This window comes from Misgurnus anguillicaudatus, chromosome 7 (assembly GCF_027580225.2).
Source record: "Misgurnus anguillicaudatus chromosome 7, ASM2758022v2, whole genome shotgun sequence".
In the NCBI taxonomy this organism is placed as follows: Eukaryota; Metazoa; Chordata; class Actinopteri; order Cypriniformes; family Cobitidae; genus Misgurnus; species Misgurnus anguillicaudatus.
The window spans coordinates 36,884,747-36,902,016 of record NC_073343.2 but is presented as its reverse complement, the minus strand read 5'-3'; the positions used below and the strand labels follow the sequence as shown (position 1 = coordinate 36,902,016).

Here is a 17,270-nt window from a genome sequence, read left to right as displayed (position 1 = left end):
ATTCAGAATTATGTATAATTTAGCAAAGATAAGTAAGAGAATTATAGACATTAATGTAAATTTTCTCTGAATTTTGCCTGAGATTGTGTGTAAAACACTTCAACCCATAAGATTTCATTTAATGATGTTTATAATATACAGTATGTGTAGTGTGAGCATGTATGAAACCTGCTAGTGTTAAAACAAGATATTAAAACACATTTTAAAGAAGAGAAATAAATTAATACTCACCTATGAGTTTTTTGTTTGTGTTATCATATCTGTTATTTGTTTGCATTATACAAAATATAATATATGATATCTATACTGTATACTGTAATATACTTTTATATAATATAAAGTATTTTTAGTATACTATTCTGTAAATATTACTAGTATGTATTTAATTAAACCATTCCTTTAATAAACAAATATAAAGAAGTCTTTCCGTTATATTTCAAGCTGTAATTTTAAACGACACAAAGCGTTTATTTAGTTTGTAATGATCTTATTTGATCTCTTTGATTTATTCTCAGAAATAACCTGAAAGCTCCTGGAGTCTTGTGCTGCACAGTTTTAATAATCTGAAAGCTCAGGGCCTCATACACGGATCATCTCAAGAGCTCCAGCTTCTTTTCAGGAGAGATTTTAAAGTGGGGATTATTTTGATCATGAATTGAATTAGTCAGCAGTGTTTCTCCGAAACAGAGTCCTTTCCAGCCATGTGTGTCATTTATATTGATAAAATCACATACATCTGAGCAACAGGTTGTCCTGGTTATGGGAAATGTAATAACCTGAATCTGGCTGACTGGCAATGATCAAAGTGACCTGACATACAAAACAAGAGTTTAGACTTTTGTCACCTGGATCTTTAAGGTTGTGTATTTGTCAACACGCTAAGACTTCTAAGTCTTTTTTAAAATCATGTGTTTAGTCAAATGCACAATGCATAAAACTAACAGTACATTTGTCCTCATGAGTTTAAGTGATGAAGGCCTTAAGAAGCAGAGAAATTTACTAAAAACTATAAAAGAGATGAATATTAAATAGTGAAAACTTTTTTCTCAATAGATCAGATTGGTCTTTTTAAATTAATTTGCATAAACATCAGACATAATAAAGTTTCACTGCAGGTTCGTAAACAAAGCATGACTCTACACTGTACACCTTTATTAATGCATGACATGTTTGAATCTCTACTGTAAATAAAGAGTCACATCTTACATGTTTTTTTAGAAGAAATGGCCATTAATTCTGACTGTTTTATGTGCTCTTTTATATTCAACGTTTCTTTTAACCAGCAGTATAAAACAAGCCCATGTTTTTATCTCTGAGTAATTCTTCATTGAATTAGTGTATCTGTCCCCGCCCGACACAGAAAGAGGAGGCGATTGTGAATGGACGCCATAGCAGCATAGCTGCTCTCAGATGGCTGTTTCCATAGCAACACATGGAGGCTGTGCGAACGCTGTGATATAAAACACACGCTGTTTCTTTAGACGAGACTCAGAAACTCTGAGCAGCCTGCCGGTAACCACTACAAACTCATTCAGATCCAAATCCCTCAAACATTTGAGTCCTGACCGATGATGCTGAGGCCAAAAGATTTGTGTCAGGGCTCTGGCACAAAAACTTTTCTGGAAGCCATGCAGAGCGGCAAAGTTCACCTCGCTCGCTTCGTGCTGGATGCTTTGGATGGACGCATTATCAACTCCAAGGCCGACGGCGGGCGTACGCTACTAATGCACGCGGTGTGCATTCAGGATAACGGGACCAGGTCAAAATTCACCCACTTGCTTTTGGAGAAAGGTGCAGATGTGAATATCCGCGACGAGCAAGGCCGCACGAGCTTGAGTCTCGCCTGTGAACTAGGACACTTGGATGCCGTTAAGCTCCTGGTCCAGTTCAACGCTGACCCTGAACTCGCTGACACGTGGGGCAACAGCGCCTTAATGTACGCGGCCTGCGGAGGACACAACCACATTTTGGAGTTCCTGGTCAGGGCGTTTAAGAAATTAGGCCTACGGGTGGATCGCACGAACCACGCAGGCCATTCTGCAGTCCAAGTGGCAGACTTTTTCGGCCACAACCAATGCGTCCAAGCCCTTAACGGTGGTGGAAAGAAGGTTGTCAGTCCTACTGACAGCACGGGAGAACCGGCGGAAGATCTCAGGTGGCCTAATCGCCTTCCCAAGCAGGTTTTAGAGAAATTCACAAGAGTGAAAATTCAAAACAAAAATGAAGACCTGCTCCCTGCCTTGTTTCAGAGACAGCTGCGCGTAGGAGACAGCAACGGTCTGCGAATTCGCTTTCGACGGTCACCCCATTCCCCGGACAGCATGGTTTCAGGCCATTGCCAAGCCATAAACAGAATGCCGGAGAGATGTCCGGCCGAAGACGGACAGGATCTGTTATTTACCTCGAAACAAATTCACAACTCGCTCCTCAAAGAAACCGGCAGCGCCAGAAAGATGGATTTCGCTTCAGAGCGCTGCCAAACAGTTAAGCACGAGAGCGATGAGACGCCTCTCTGGGGAAAAGCCAAATCCTTCAACCTGGACCTCAGGAGCAACAGAAAACAATCGTATCAAGGTGACGTTCAGGAAATCAGATCTGCCAGTAAATTCAAAAGAGCATCTCTTCAGGACGAGAAACCTCTCGTGGCAAAGTTTTATTGCCAACTCAACACCAATAAAAACGATGCCAACAAGTCAGAAAATCTCGAAGGGGTTGATGAGAAATGTGTCAAAGATGCTCACAATTGTGGTGGGATTCCCAAAACGGGCAGACAGCACAAACTTCTCTTCAATCGAGCAGAAGTGGAACCCGAGAGGCTCAAATCTCATTCTTCGGGTCTCACCGGATTAGGAACCAGATTACTGCGCAGATTCACAGCTCCAGAATTCATGAGACACATCCGAGACTCTCCGAGCGACGCGGGTCACAGTAAAGTCAAGATGTCTCGCTCTGAAACCTTTCCGTTATCATACACACATCAGAGAGTCAACAGTCAACCCAGTGTAGACAGCATCAGTGCCGTGAGATGTGAGTTTGAAAATAATTCGGCTGCATTTCATTCCTAATCCAGAGATCATCATCATCACAGATATATAAATGCATTATATTCAGCCTAATTTATGGCTGTTTAGAATGATCAGAAATATAAATGTCAAATCACAGTTGTTTAATATTTTATACTGAATGAATATAAAAGCTTTGCTCTCTTGAGAATTGTAACTGCTGTTATTGTCTCTGTAGATGAGCTCATGTTGCTTCTAATGAACAGATTTGATTATTTCACCGTGATCAGTATATAGTGCTTTCATCATGTTATATTTTTATAAGTGTGTGTTATCTTTAAAACTAAAGAACATTATATACATTGTTTAAATGTGCTTTTTGTAGATGTAAAATGTAAATCATTTGTTTTGTCTTTTGATAAACACATATATTAATAAAACAAATATACATGAAAAACATGTTTGGGTGAAAAAAATGTGTATTTTGTTTTCTTTGCATGAGAAGACAATCAAATTAATAAAACACATTGAATCTGTGTGTGTGCATGTGAAAAAAGAAAACGTTATCAGTGAGATTTTTAATATGCATGATTTATTCATTTAAAAAACCTTTAATGTCTCTCTGTTTTCAAACAAACACCACCACATAAAACGTGAAGAAAATCAGGGAGTTGAGCGTTTTGAGCTGCCTGGTGCTTCACATCAGCGTCTCACACACAAACACACACAAACGCACATACATGCGCACGTACACACACAGATGCACATACATACACGCATACACACACACACACACATGCATGCACACACACAGATCTGTCCACCTAAACTCTTAAATCCAGGTGCACTGATCTCAGTACAGTGACTCTATGAGAAAGCAGAACTTGTGCAGGAACTTCAGGACAACAACCGGTCAAAATAACTTCAAGAAAGGACAAAATATCACAAAGGAATTATTAAACTGTTGAAAGGGTTAGTTAATGACTCAATACAAATTTTTGGGTGAATTATTCTTTAAAAAAAAAAAATGAAATGTGACACTCCGGCCAAATCTGTCTTTTAAAAATGTGCACATAAACAACAAAACCCTTACAAAAATTATCCAGGTTTTGTCTGGTAAAAGTGTAGTAACCATGTTTTTTGGGTGTATTGATTAAAATCAGCAATGCAGTGGTTTTACTACTGTAACCATGTTTTTTTGGTATTCACTGTAGTAAAACCATGGTTAATTTTCGTAGGGAAAATGGCACAGACTCATTCTGTATGAGCTAAACAACATTCAATCTCTCTCTCTCTCTCTCTCATCACAAAACAACTGGATGCAAAAAATCCACAATGAACATTGCATCCAAACTGTAAACACGCACACGTCAGAAAAAACTTTCCTTCATCGCTTAAACAAATGCAAATATGGTTTCTTTTTAGTTATGATTATGTACATTATTAGTTCCTCGGACACGGTTAGTAGTTTAAAATCAGAAGTTTAAGAAATAAGCTTTTAAACTCAGATGCAATACTTACACAGTTTACAAACCATTCACAACACCTTTTTGAAAAGCAGGCGCTCAAGTCCATCCATTGAAAAAATAATAAATAGGTCATTAAAATATGTACAATGGCTCATTAAAAACATTTGCACCTGTCGGTACTGACAATTCGTGACATCATTTCACTGTTGCGGTCTTTTATGAAAACTAATTTGATTTCTTTACATGAAGATTCAAGCTTTGAGTGCCACTGTTTGCACATGCAATCCAGTCTTAAATAACCATCAGCTTATTCTGGTAAAAATACAGGTGCCTACTGTAAAAGATACAACACACCTTTCCAACAAAAATCTGAATATATAATCAGAGTGCTCATTTGAGGGCAGAGGATGAAGATTGTTCACGTCTTTGTGGCTCTGTAGACACAGATTCACATCAAATATGAGCAGCATCAAATAAAACCAGTGACTCTTCTCAATAAACACACAACTGATCAATTTCCTCCTAAAATGGCTGCCGTTTAAGCACCAATAAGACGTCCTCAAGGAGAAGGAACATTTCATTCCTTAAACTTCTGACCCCTTTGGGGAAAAAAGTGTTTTTCACATTAAGCTGGAAATGCCCTCTGCTTTGCCACATCTGTTTATTTTCCACTGTCAGGGTCCCTCAGGGGACTTCATGCGAATGAGCCGGCGCTGAAACTTCAGCAGCGAGACATGCGTTTGCGGTATTGCTCCACTAGAGGCACCAGACACTGTGGAGAGCTGGCCTGAAGAAGAAACGGATGCTCCAGAAGATCTGTGGCGCTGGCTCTCTCTAATGGATCTCGGGTCAACATCCGGTCCAGGAAATCCTTCAGCACAGGGGACACCTGCGTAGATATGAGTCGTTAACAAAATGTGTCCATTACTGAAATCTAGAGTCGATGTTTTTTGGTGTGCGCTCGTACCTGATGAACGTTGCGTACGCTGGGTGCCAGCTCATCTCTCAGCCTCTTCATCGCAGCCACCGGGGTTTCACTGAAGTACGGAGGTTCTCCATCCACCATCTCCACCACCATGATCCCCAGAGACCAAACATCCACCTCAGATTAAACACAAGAGATGATGACCTGCATGACTTTCATGATCTCAGTGTTCATTGTGTTTTGAGCTCTGACCTCAGTGCCGTACGGTGACTTGGAGATGACCTCAGGAGCCATCCAGTATGGCGTTCCCACCAATGACTTCCTCTTCGGGATATCCTTACTGATCTGGGCACAAAATCCAAAGTCGGATAGTTTGATCTAAAGACAAAAACACAGCAGCAGGGTTCAAGTTAATATTTAAAAACACATCCTGTTACTCACAGCTGTCAAATTGTTTCATTATTTTTTATTGCAGTTTTATTCCTAAGGCCACATCCACAAGAAGGCAATGCTTCCCCCTATCCAATCTTTTTTTAATCCAATCTGTTTTCCCTTCGGAGTCATCCCTAAAAATGTGTAAGGTGTGAACAAATGCCAGAAACAACGCCTTAAGGGGCGTGTCATAGTGAGGACGAGTATGTCATCAGAACAAGTTACTGTTCAGCTCTTTGACACAAGGGTTTAAAATACAGATCAACATTCACGACGAGAAATGTGTGCAAACTGGAATAATGCAGAGATCAGGAGCTCCTCACTATCCGTGCTAAAACTGAGATCGATCGCCAGCTTCATGATCAGATCAGAAAATAAATGCATGTGCGTAGTTTCTCCTGAGAGAAAAAAACTTTTACATACATTTACACATTTTCCCTGTATTTTTTCTGTAATCTGTGTGAGAAATAGGGCTGAAATGTATGGATTGGTTTTAGATTTATCCACTCTGGGATCCGGTATAAAAAATAGCAGATTCAGGCTCCCAAAATTCCGGATCCGTCTGGAGGAAACATTGCAAATGTCTGGAGTTTTGCACAAATATGGGAAAATACCACTTTAAAATTCCCTGATATGTTTATGGTGCACGTGACCTTTAGACCCTGGCAGAAACTTTGTAATGTTTACATGAAGAATGCATTTTGCTTTGTAATAATATTTTGAAATATCAAGAATGCCATATTGGGGAAAGTGTTAAAGGTGCAGTGTGTAACTTTTATAAGGATCTCTTGACAGAAATACAAAACAAAACTATATTATCAGGGGTGTATAAAGACCTTTTATAATTAACTGTTATGTTTTTATTACATTAGAATGAGACTATTTATCTACATACACAGAGGGTACCCCTAAAACGGAAGTGGCCATTTTGTGCCGCCAAGTTTCCACAGACAAACGGACAAAAAAATTTTTATTAAGTTGTCTGCAACGATGACATGGTTGTCCGGTGGTGGCTATCATAGCTTCTCTATCCATTTCGGTGAACAGGGGACTGAAACGTTGGTTGCAATTTGCAACCAGACTGCTAGATGCACTAAAATGTACATACTGCACCTTTAAGAGACAGACAGACAGACAGACAGATGTACTCACCCTGCCGTCCAGTGAAAGCAGGATTGAATCACTCTTGATGTCTCTGTGGATGACGCCCTGTGAATGAAGATAAGCCAGCGCCTGCAGGACGGCTTCACATACTGTAGCGATCTGCTCTTCATTCAGTCTAAATGTAAAACAATAAAATATTAAATCAAAAAATTAAATCAATATCTAATCAATAACGGATCAGTACTTCTATAAGGCTTTTTAACTCTCAAATCGCTGTAACACAGACAGTACAAAACGCCCACAGTATATCATAACAGACAGCAATGATCAATAAACAATTACATCTTATGATATATTAATAATAACTACAGCGACAAACCTAACCAAAAACCTTGTGATTGTTTTTGAAATCTTTTTACTTAACTGGAGGGATTATTTTGACTATCTCCAGTCAAAATCTATCATTGAACTTCAACTAAAAACCAAAGTATATGAAACTCCATCACAAATTTAATTGTGATCAAATCTCATCACAAAATTTGCTAATCTGATCGTTTAATAAAATAAAAGGATAAGAAATGTCAATAAAGACGCTGAATGCATCATCTCACTCATTCACTCACATGTATCACCATCTGGTGGTGTGAATAAAATACTACCCCAACACAAAGAGATTCAAGACATGTTTCTTTAAAATATTGTTGATTTCTATACAAAATGCTTGAAAATACAGAAACAATTTATGTTCACAGTACTGCACTCACAGTGGAAATCAAAGGGCAAAATATTTTTCAAAACTTAAATGTCCAGTTCATATATATTCACTTTTAAATAAATCCTTTCTCTAGATACATTCTGTACATGTAAACTACATGTCTGAGGTTAATGTAAATGTTCTTCATACCTGGTTTCAGAAACGATGTTTGTTAAAGCTCCTCCCTGCAGATACTCCATGATGACCCAGAGTTCCTCCTCAACAAGAAAACTCTTAAACATCTCCACCACGTTCCTGTGCTGATAGTCTCTCATGATCACCACCTGTGTAGAGACACCAGCAGAATTACATCAACTATTCCTGTAACTCAGCTGGATGAGCATTGTGTTAGCTGCGCAAAGGTCATGGGTTTGATCCCCCAGAGAACACAATTCTGCAAAAATGCATAGATTAAATGCAATGTAAGATGCTTTTGTGGCTCTGCCAAGTGTATAAAATGCAAGCAAATGTACAGAAAGAGTTGTTCTCAGGAAACTGCTTAACGTTTCAAGAAATCATATTTTCACACCTCAGGTATCAGAACTGTAGCCAAGAAAATATACAAACATTAAAACCATATCAGGACACATTTTGCTTCAATATGCAGATGGAAAACATTATATCAGATATCGGGCCATTCCATCGAATTAGAGCTGTCACGATTATGAGATATGGCTGACAGTTAATTGTCTAATAACTTTTGTCAATTATTACGATTAATTGCCTGTTTTAGGGCTTTGATGGTTATGACAATTAATTGTCTGTTTTGTTTCTTTGACATTCTTAATTCTTATACTTTTTTATTTGTTCATGAAATAATTTTCACACATTGTTGTGATTATTTAAATAAATCTTTTGCAAGGTTTACCTGGCAGTAAATATTAATACACATAACACATATTTAAAAGTAATCTGATAAGGTCTCGTTTATACAGGCGCTGCAGCTCCCCCTTATGTTTTTTTAGAGAGACGTACAATCATTGCGGTGATCTGAAATCATCGCGATGAGATGATTATTTAATCATTGTGACAGCCCTACGTCGAATCGGTGCCATTTCTGTCCAGAGATTAAGCAAAGTGTCCTTTATGTTAATCTAACCCCAAATTTAAACTATATAATTAAAAACATTAATAAAACCACATAGAAAAATATATAGCATTAAATTCTTAATTTTTTACATTTTTGTGTGGGTCCATATTTTTTACCATTGGAAAAGGTCATAATATTTTAGATCAAATGCACATTTTGGTCATGTTCCCAGGATTTTACTTTCATACATTCCACCCTTTGAAAATCTAGAAATATTTCACAGTTTACATTTTCAAGAGGAAGTGACATCATCTGGATCTTCTGAAAGCCATTCGAAGATCAAAAGTTACTTTTCTCATTTGCTTTTCTGTATATTTTATGATATTGATGCTATGAGTATGGATGTCAATCTTAATGTTCAGTCCTGTTGCCTATATTATTTCTTTGATGTTATTGGTTTATTTTAAAATGGTAAATTACTAGAATTTGCTCAATATTTTCATGCTATCAGCACATATTTAATGCATCTATATTTCGTGTATTTGCTAAATCTATGCTAAAAACTCAGTCCTGTTACTTTCAGTCCTCCATCCTCCATCAAGAAACCATGTTAAAAATAAACTACTTACCTGAGATTGACCAATACTCATTTTGAACAGTAAAATATGTGTGTTATTAGATTTAGTGTTAAAAAATATACAAAATGGACTTAAATTTTGACAAGTAAATGGCATGCAAATGGCATCGATTCGATGAAATGGCCCTATGTGACCCTGCCTGCCATTTTGTGATTTACTGTTTTCTACAAAAAGAAGAACATCCCGTAAAAATATCATCTTGATATCTTTAATATTATCTGAGTAAAGTCATGTCATGTGAAATCAATGATTGAAATCATCTCTAGGTCACGTATGTAACCTCTGTTCCCTAAGAAGGGAACTCTACACTGCGTCACAAAGCTGACACTTTGGGAACGCCAACTGATCTCAGACTTAAACTAAATTTCACAGACAGGATCACAAATAAAAGCGTGACACTCCCAAACTCTTTTAATTTAGACAGGTTGTTAACTCCAATGTCTTATATTTATTGTAATGTTTATAAGTCGTCCGTTTATGTATTTCTCCTACTGTAGGATTTAAACTAGGATGTTTTATCTTTTCAATCTGGACTTGTTCAAGTAACACCCGAATAACTCTAATGAACCGATGTGTCTTCTTGTTTAACATGCCGTTTTACCTCATTGAACAGAAGTTCCCGTCGCTGTTGTCTCCTAAGGTCCATCATCTTGACGGCCACCACCCGACCGCTGTGTTTCTCACGGGCGATGCACACCACACCCGTCGAGCCTTCTCCAATCTTCACAAAGTTCTCCAGGTATGACCGAGGGTCTCCTTTATCTACAACCATCTGCAGAGCTGCCTTGAACTGCTCGTGGGTGACTTTAGGAGGATCGGGCGGGGGCCGCGGTGAAGGGTGCAGAGGGGGTCTGAACGCGGGGGAACAGGTTCCCGGAGGGCTGTTGGCGAGGGAACCGGTGGGTGATGGTCTGGGTTGGGAAGGGCTGTCCTGTCTGGGGTAGAGTCCTGGGTTCGGGCAACCCGAGTGTCTCATAAATGGGTCTGGACCCGTGGGCCGATAACTGATGTTGGGTGAGAGTCCGATGGTGTAGCTGGAGGAGGAGCGGACGGTTTTGTGACCTCTCACGAGTGGACTGCTGGTTCCGCTGTGCAAATATCCCACTTGATGTCTCATGGCTGCATCTGCCTGTATTATTGGAGTGGGTGATTAAAAAAAGTAAATGCTTTGAAATTTGACACAGAAAATCAGGCTGTGTCTAATTATTATTCTTTTAATACATTTTTATTTTATTTTTGATATTGAAATTAGAGTTGCAAAGTTTGGGAATTTTGGAAACTTTCACACAGGAATTTATGGGAATTGTGATACACAGATGAAGATGAGTCAGATGTCATGGAAGCTAATTTGTATGTGATACATCTTGTATAAATAACCCCAAATTTCCAAATAATTTTCTTTAATTCCTTACATTTTCCAACTTGAAATAATTCCCAAACTTTGCAACCTTAATTGCAATACATCAGATATGTATCCGATTTATGGCCATATATGAAAGTGGCCACGGTCTGATTTGTATAAGAAAATCAAATATGAGTCACATTTGGGCAAAAAGTCAGATGCTGGAATGCTGACAAGATACACTGGTCAACCATAGAAGAACCGCAAGTCACAATTCCAGTTTTATTTACCTTCAGGTCATATGAGGAGAACGGTCTTCCAGGGCTGTTTTGAGGGTGTACCAGTAACCTGTTAGAAGTCCTCATATCAGGAGTAAGACCCCCGCTGTCTCCATGAGGTTGATGCATGGGCATTGTAGGGCTATAGAAACATGAAATGGGTCTGTGGTTGTGGGAGAACACAATGGGAAACTCTCTTCTCATCATGAGTCTCTCTGTCGGACTTCCCACATCTCCACCAAGATACACAGATCTGGGAGGCTGTGGGATTTGGATCGGGGGTGGCGGAGGGGCCGGAAGAGACGGAGGAGGCGGAGGTCCCTCCAAGAAGCTCGTGCTGACCTCATAAGTGGACTTGGCTCTGGGCAGCACACCGTTGGGCTGGAGCGTGATGCTTCTCTTCAGACCCATGTACGGCGTTCCACTCTCGCTGTGGATGTTCCGTGACCTGTCGGCCCAGACGGATTCCGGCTCATCCTGGGAGGGCTCCAGACCTTCGTACTGATACCCCTCGCCTTCGTTCACCTCACCCAGGCGACCCAGCGACTGAGCTCTCTTGCGTGCCGACGGGCTGCTCTTGCGCAGAGAGTTGGAGCTGGTGACGGACAGGCGGCTCATGTCTGACAGCATGGCGGAGATGTAATCCCCGTGGCCGATCATACTGCCTCGTACGATGGTCTGTGGAGGATGAGGAGAAGATTGTGATTAATGATAAGCACTGAAATCTAGTGCTATTTAAAGCACGTGTGAATTCACCTGAGTGTGGATAAACTCAAAATCACACGTTTCTCTAAGGAGGCTATTTCTGGCTGATGGTGTGTTTAAAAACAGAAGAATGGTTGGTCTGATATCAAAGCATTTCTTTTCTTGCATACAAAAACAAAGGAAAATAAAGAGGCTGTGATTTGCTTGCTTACTATTGGTGATAACATTTTCAGTATTAAGTTCATAGGTTCATGTTTTTTAGAATAATGTATAAACAATAAGACTCAATGTGTAAGTAGTGTAATTATGGTCAATTTGGATTTGATTAAACTACATAAAATATGCAAACAAACTGTGACTTAGTTTAAAGGGGTCATAGCGTGACTTTTTCATGTCTAAGTGCCATAATTGGGTCCCCAGTGCTTCTATCAACCTAGAAAATATGAAAAAGAACAACCCAGTAACTTAGTTTTGGTAAACCATTCTCTGCAAGTATGTGAAAAAATAGCTAATTCAGATTGCGTCTGTTTTGTGATCTAGGTGAAGTCTTATTACAATATTACCGCCCCTTTATCTGCACTATCCAACTATCAGTTAGTGCGCTGATAAAGAGAGAGACAGAAATAATTGACAGCACAATTGAGTTTCAATTACAACAAACCATCATTATGGTGATCAGTGTTTGCATGTGATCAGCTCATTAGCATTTTAAAGGACACACCCAAAATGGCACATTTTGGCTTGCACCTACAAAGTGTCAATTTTAACATGCTAAAATAAATTATCTGTGGGGTATTTTAAGCTAACACTTTACATATGTACTCTAGGGACACCAAAGATTTATTTTACATCTTAAAAAAATCTCATAATATGACCACTTTAAAGGGACAATGTGTAGTTTAAGTATTTTATTAGTCAAAATAAATGTCTTTATTTATAAATATGTCCTCATTGGTGTCAAATGACCTCTGACTTTTCTTTGTAAGCTTAGAATTTATTCTCTTTATTTACATTGAATGTGTAAGTCCAAGGAGGCTTCCATGTCGTTCTGCTGTATAATAGCAGAGAGGGACAAATAGCACTAGCCTACCGCAAAGCGGTTTCGTTCAGAACACGTGAACCAGCTGAAACGGACAAGAAGATCAGTAATTACATAACGGCTACTGTAGTTGCAACACGCATTTCACCACTAGATGGGGGTAAAACCTACTTACTCTCCATTTAAAGGCTCTCTAAGCGAATAATGTGCGACGTCACTTCCTGTTGATGTTTGAAATGTTTTCAAACAAACGGAGTGTAGCTAACGCCTCCCCCTCCCTCTCCCGTCCGTGCTTTCATGAACGCGCCCAACCCCCACCCCCAAATCCTTCTTTTCGTTTATTGGCTGGAACACTTTGTTATGTTTTGTTGTGCTAGGTTTGGCCACTATGTTGATATTGCCGTTTGTCGAGCCTGAGCTGTCTTTTTTACAGTTTGATCAGCGGACAGGCAGCAAGCAGATAGTGAGGAGATGTTTGCTGTATGTAACAAAAAATGTTTTAATGGTTTAATGTTCAGCCACAGATAGCACAATCACTTGGGAATGACCTGAAATCATTTTGACCAAACCACACTGAATTTCTTATCAATTAACTTTTTTATCAATTATGGTTTTATGCATTTGACAGACGCTTTTATCCAAAATGAATAGAGTGCATTTTTGGTATGTGTGTTCACTGAGAATCAAACCCATGACCTTTGCAGCTCACAGAAACATTTTATATCTGCAGGTTTTATAAGGATACTGACAGCTGTCGTATGCTATCTTCTCTGTGGCTTTGATTGAAGTCACACAAGGTACAAATCACTTAATGTGAATGTGAAACATGTTTCAGACAAGCTCAGAAGAGAGAGAGAGAGAGAGAGAGAGAGAGAGAGAGAGAGAGAGAGAGAGAGAGAGAGAGAGAGAGAGAGAGAAAATAAACACTACAATAATAACTACACGTGTATATAATGCCATAGGTATATTATAATGTGAACTATTACACTATATACACATATTATTATTATAAATAATATAATAAAAACTTGAGTAGCCTACCCGTGCAGACGTCAGCATCTATGTCTGTGCCGATTAAAGCGATCGTCATTAATTCATAATAGATAATATTATGATAATATAATAGATAAACCGAGTGGAGTGCTCACTGCTCAGTAAACAAAATCATTTGTTCTACCTCCCTAACATTAGTCCACTACATAGTCCACTTGCAGTAACTTACTAAGAACAACAGAGTGGACGGATGGATGAGTAGCCGCTGCTAGCTGTAAAGGTAAATCGGTTGTATACTCGTATTGCGGGGCATAATTGATTGAATTCGGACACAGCCAGGCATTTATTTAGACCTCCTACCCACTGTCGATCCCATAATCCGCTCCACTGGTGGCGCTACAAATTCTGAAGGCTTGTTAGACTTCATGATGACGTCAAAGTACCGCGAGAGTTATTTGAGAAATCATATTTCGACTCGCTCTCGCAGTACTTTGACGTCATCCGTCTGTCAGTTCTTGCGGCGCCGCATGAAGCCGGACCGAACACACCTTGTGAGGAAACGTCGGTTAAGTCAAACAACAAAGAGAAAACGGTGTCAAACTTTGGGCGAATGTCTATCGTGAGTGAACATCTTTATACCCTAATCTACATTAAAACTTCCAGTTAAGGAGAGACATATAAGATATAGGACCGTCATGATTCCCGAAATTACCCACAACACCCTAGCAGCCAGCGGCAGAGCCAAGCATCATGTGATCACGATTACAAAGGCAAGAGGCTCTCACATTTTTCAGACAATTTAAAGATTTTGTTGATTTTGCAATTATATATGTTGATTTCTTTGAAAATAATTCACATAACTGTCCGAAACAAGTCTTTTAAATTCTTACATCTTCAGGTCTCACAGTGATGTTGGGCTTGCATGCGCCATTTTTAAATGTTGCTGTTTGGGGTTATAAATCTTTGCTTCCTTTGTTAAAAAAAACAATGTGACAGTGCTTCTGAGAGCCATTAACTCATTCAAGTGGCTAAAAAAGTGTATAACTTGAATGCAGTGTAAATCGTATAGCCTCATATATGATGTTCTCCATTTCAGAGATGGATCCATCAGTGTCATGATGTGTGCAGTTGGTACCTTCTTTGGTTTGAGCTCCACTGGTGTTATTCGGGATGGGTCCACCATCGGTTTGGGTCTGCGGAGGTTCTCTATTAAACTCTGCCATTGTGTAGGAAGGCCGACAAAGACCCCTCGCTTGGCATCAAAAGAGGTATGAACACGATGCTCAAAGTTTTTCGGTGCTGAAATTTCCGGCCTCTTTTTCTTCTTCTTGCGAAACATTGTCAGATTCTACAGCAGGGACCTTAAAAACACATGAGAAATTATTTTAAAGGAGATATAGATAGGAATTTATACATTATTCCATTATATGCCATAATTCTGCATACGACAAAAAGCAGTGTGGTGGTGATGTTATCAGATAGATTTGAATGATAATCATTTTCATATACCATATAATTTTTGGTATTCCAATGTATTTCAAAGAATATGGATACAAATGGGGATAAAATACTGTCATTAATTAATGAAGTTGTCTGCTTTTGTGACACTCAACTGGCTGTAATAAAATCAAGATGTGACAGGGAGCGAGTAATAGTGAGAAATAAATGATTTGGATAAATGTTGGTCTGTTAAAAGCAAATGCAGTTGTTATTTTGATCACTTCAATGCATGATAAGTACTGGGATAAGGTAAAGCTTTTAGTTTTTACTAACACACATGTCAACAATCATCATACAAAACTTAACAGTGATGACAATCAACAATCCATTCAGAAAACAACTGAACAAAACAAGCTACTAAAAATGCACAACAAAAGCAGCAGCAAAAATAAAAACAGAGAATATGACAGTTCAGCTGTATAATATATTCATGATGCAATGCATTCTGGGAGTCACGGATGAGTTTTGCATCGCAACATTTTAATCCCTAAAGACTTATTTTTGCATTTAACTTGACACTTTGTGTTAATAAAACTTAACTCCTTTAAAGCAACAGGATGATTTAATTCAAGTTGAGTCAGCAGGTTTATTGTTTTACTTTTGTTGTCCTTTCTGTGATTCAGTTACACTAAATTTAACTAAACCTGGCCGCTTCAGTGCAATGGGGAAATCACGTCATCTTTGTTCTAAAAATAGAAAATCCTGCACATTTATCTACTGGCTTACTGTCAGCGTTTTTAATCAGAAGAAAGCATTGTTTCTCTTTGACATCTTTGGTCTGATCTTTCTTTTACAAGCATTGAAGACTGTTTAAAGCTTGAGAGCATCGCTGTCGGCAGGCTTTCAGATGCCTCTGTGTAAAGTGAAGTATCTCTGCTCAATTACAGCTTACTCATTCTGTCTGCCCTTTAAATGACAGACAGTGAACACTGAATGCTTGTGGCTCGTGCCTTTAGGTCAAAGTGCATTAGCTTGATAAAAGACCCAAAAAAACACTCACCCCCATCAATCTGCTAATAACACACAATGAACTCTCTCCCAATCTCTCTGAGTCTTCATGTCAAATAAAAAATGATCTGTATTCTCAAATCTGAATAGTTTCCTTGTACTTTAAACTCAGTTATTTTAAAAGATCAAGAAAACTTTTTCAACCTCCAGTTTTCTCTGTCTCAGCCAATGTCAAAAGTCCTCTGACGGTCTATAGTTAGATAACAGCCCTGTTCAATCTAAATCAGTAGTTCAATTTAATGCAAAACAACTTTACCACAAAAGAATATCAGTACAGGCAGAAGAGACAGAGAGAGAGAGAGAACATTTATTTTCTTGTCTTGTTGTGGGTGAAGAAATGGGCCATACGTTTGACTTCTCTCACACAAAAGTTCTCTTCAAAACCAAAACCATACCCTGTTTAAGTAAACCAAAATGAATCTCAAAGGGCTCACAATAAGTCTGCAAAAGCCACTAAACGCCACCTTCGTCAAAAATGAGAGTACAGCAAAAGTATATATATATATATTTTTAAATATAATTTTAAATATATTTCAAATATACAAAATATGGCCAAAAAATATTTGTCGTATTGGAAGAAAAACTTTGTAAACATCACAAAAGATTAAACTTAAATATATTTTCACCTGCAAAAACTTACTTATAATTTTATATTTTATACATACCTATGATTTCATACTTATACTTTATACATTTTATATAAACTTATATATTTTGCTGTATTGGTTGTAAAATGAGGAATGTATTTGTTGCCACTGAAATATGTTTTTTAATATATTCTCATATATGAAGGTTAAAACTTAATATATTTTTGAATTCAAAAATATATTTACTCAAGCTTTTCTTTCTACAAAATGTATTTAGCATATATTAAAAAAAAAAAATTGACCAGAGAAATGTATTTTTTGCTGTATGGGATTAACCGGATGCTCTTGGCACATATTTAAATACGTTCATGAAATATCTTCGTTTCAAATCCGCTTAAATCCGGCCTCAGGCCATTCAGAAATACCATTTTGTTGGCAGAATGCATTAAGAGTCTGATAAAAAA

The 17,270-nt window shown here is 38.3% G+C and overlaps 3 protein-coding genes across 6 annotated transcripts in view; 2 read left to right on the top strand and 1 right to left on the bottom strand.

The window, feature by feature from the left end:
• The first annotated feature begins 1,149 nt into the window (after window positions 1–1,149).
• Window positions 1,150–3,482, top strand: LOC129418051 (uncharacterized). The gene has a single exon (XM_055172974.2). It carries the CDS (start codon window positions 1,569–1,571, stop codon window positions 3,063–3,065), a length of 1,497 nt encoding a protein of 498 aa, XP_055028949.2. The 5' UTR covers window positions 1,150–1,568; the 3' UTR covers window positions 3,066–3,482.
• Window positions 3,483–4,022: 540 nt separating this feature from the next.
• LOC129418047 (serine/threonine-protein kinase PAK 6) overlaps window positions 4,023–17,270 on the bottom strand; it is a 21,461-nt gene continuing 8,213 nt past the window's right edge. Inside the window, exons 2-9 of one of the 4 annotated variants that reach the window (XM_055172968.2) lie at window positions 14,847–15,059; window positions 10,987–11,652; window positions 9,956–10,483; window positions 7,837–7,970; window positions 6,981–7,107; window positions 5,649–5,774; window positions 5,439–5,573; window positions 4,023–5,360 (exon numbers count right to left, since the gene is read on the bottom strand). In XM_055172968.2, coding sequence (XP_055028943.2) covers window positions 5,193–5,360; window positions 5,439–5,573; window positions 5,649–5,774; window positions 6,981–7,107; window positions 7,837–7,970; window positions 9,956–10,483; window positions 10,987–11,652; window positions 14,847–15,050 — 2,088 coding nt within the window. In that variant the 5' untranslated portion in view covers window positions 15,051–15,059 and the 3' untranslated portion in view covers window positions 4,023–5,192. Of the gene's footprint in view, window positions 5,361–5,438; window positions 5,574–5,648; window positions 5,775–6,980; window positions 7,108–7,836; window positions 7,971–9,955; window positions 10,484–10,986; window positions 11,653–13,759; window positions 13,893–13,940; window positions 14,063–14,846; window positions 15,073–17,270 lie in introns of those variants that run through there. The other 3 variants (XM_055172967.2, XM_055172970.2, XM_055172969.2) reach the window with 3 other exon arrangements.
• The window catches only part of zfyve19 (zinc finger, FYVE domain containing 19), a 23,635-nt gene continuing 21,288 nt past the window's right edge, over window positions 14,924–17,270 (top strand). The window contains exon 1 of the mRNA XM_055172976.2: window positions 14,924–14,979. The gene's annotated coding sequence lies outside the window, so the exon portion shown is untranslated. The remainder of the gene's footprint in view (window positions 14,980–17,270) is intronic.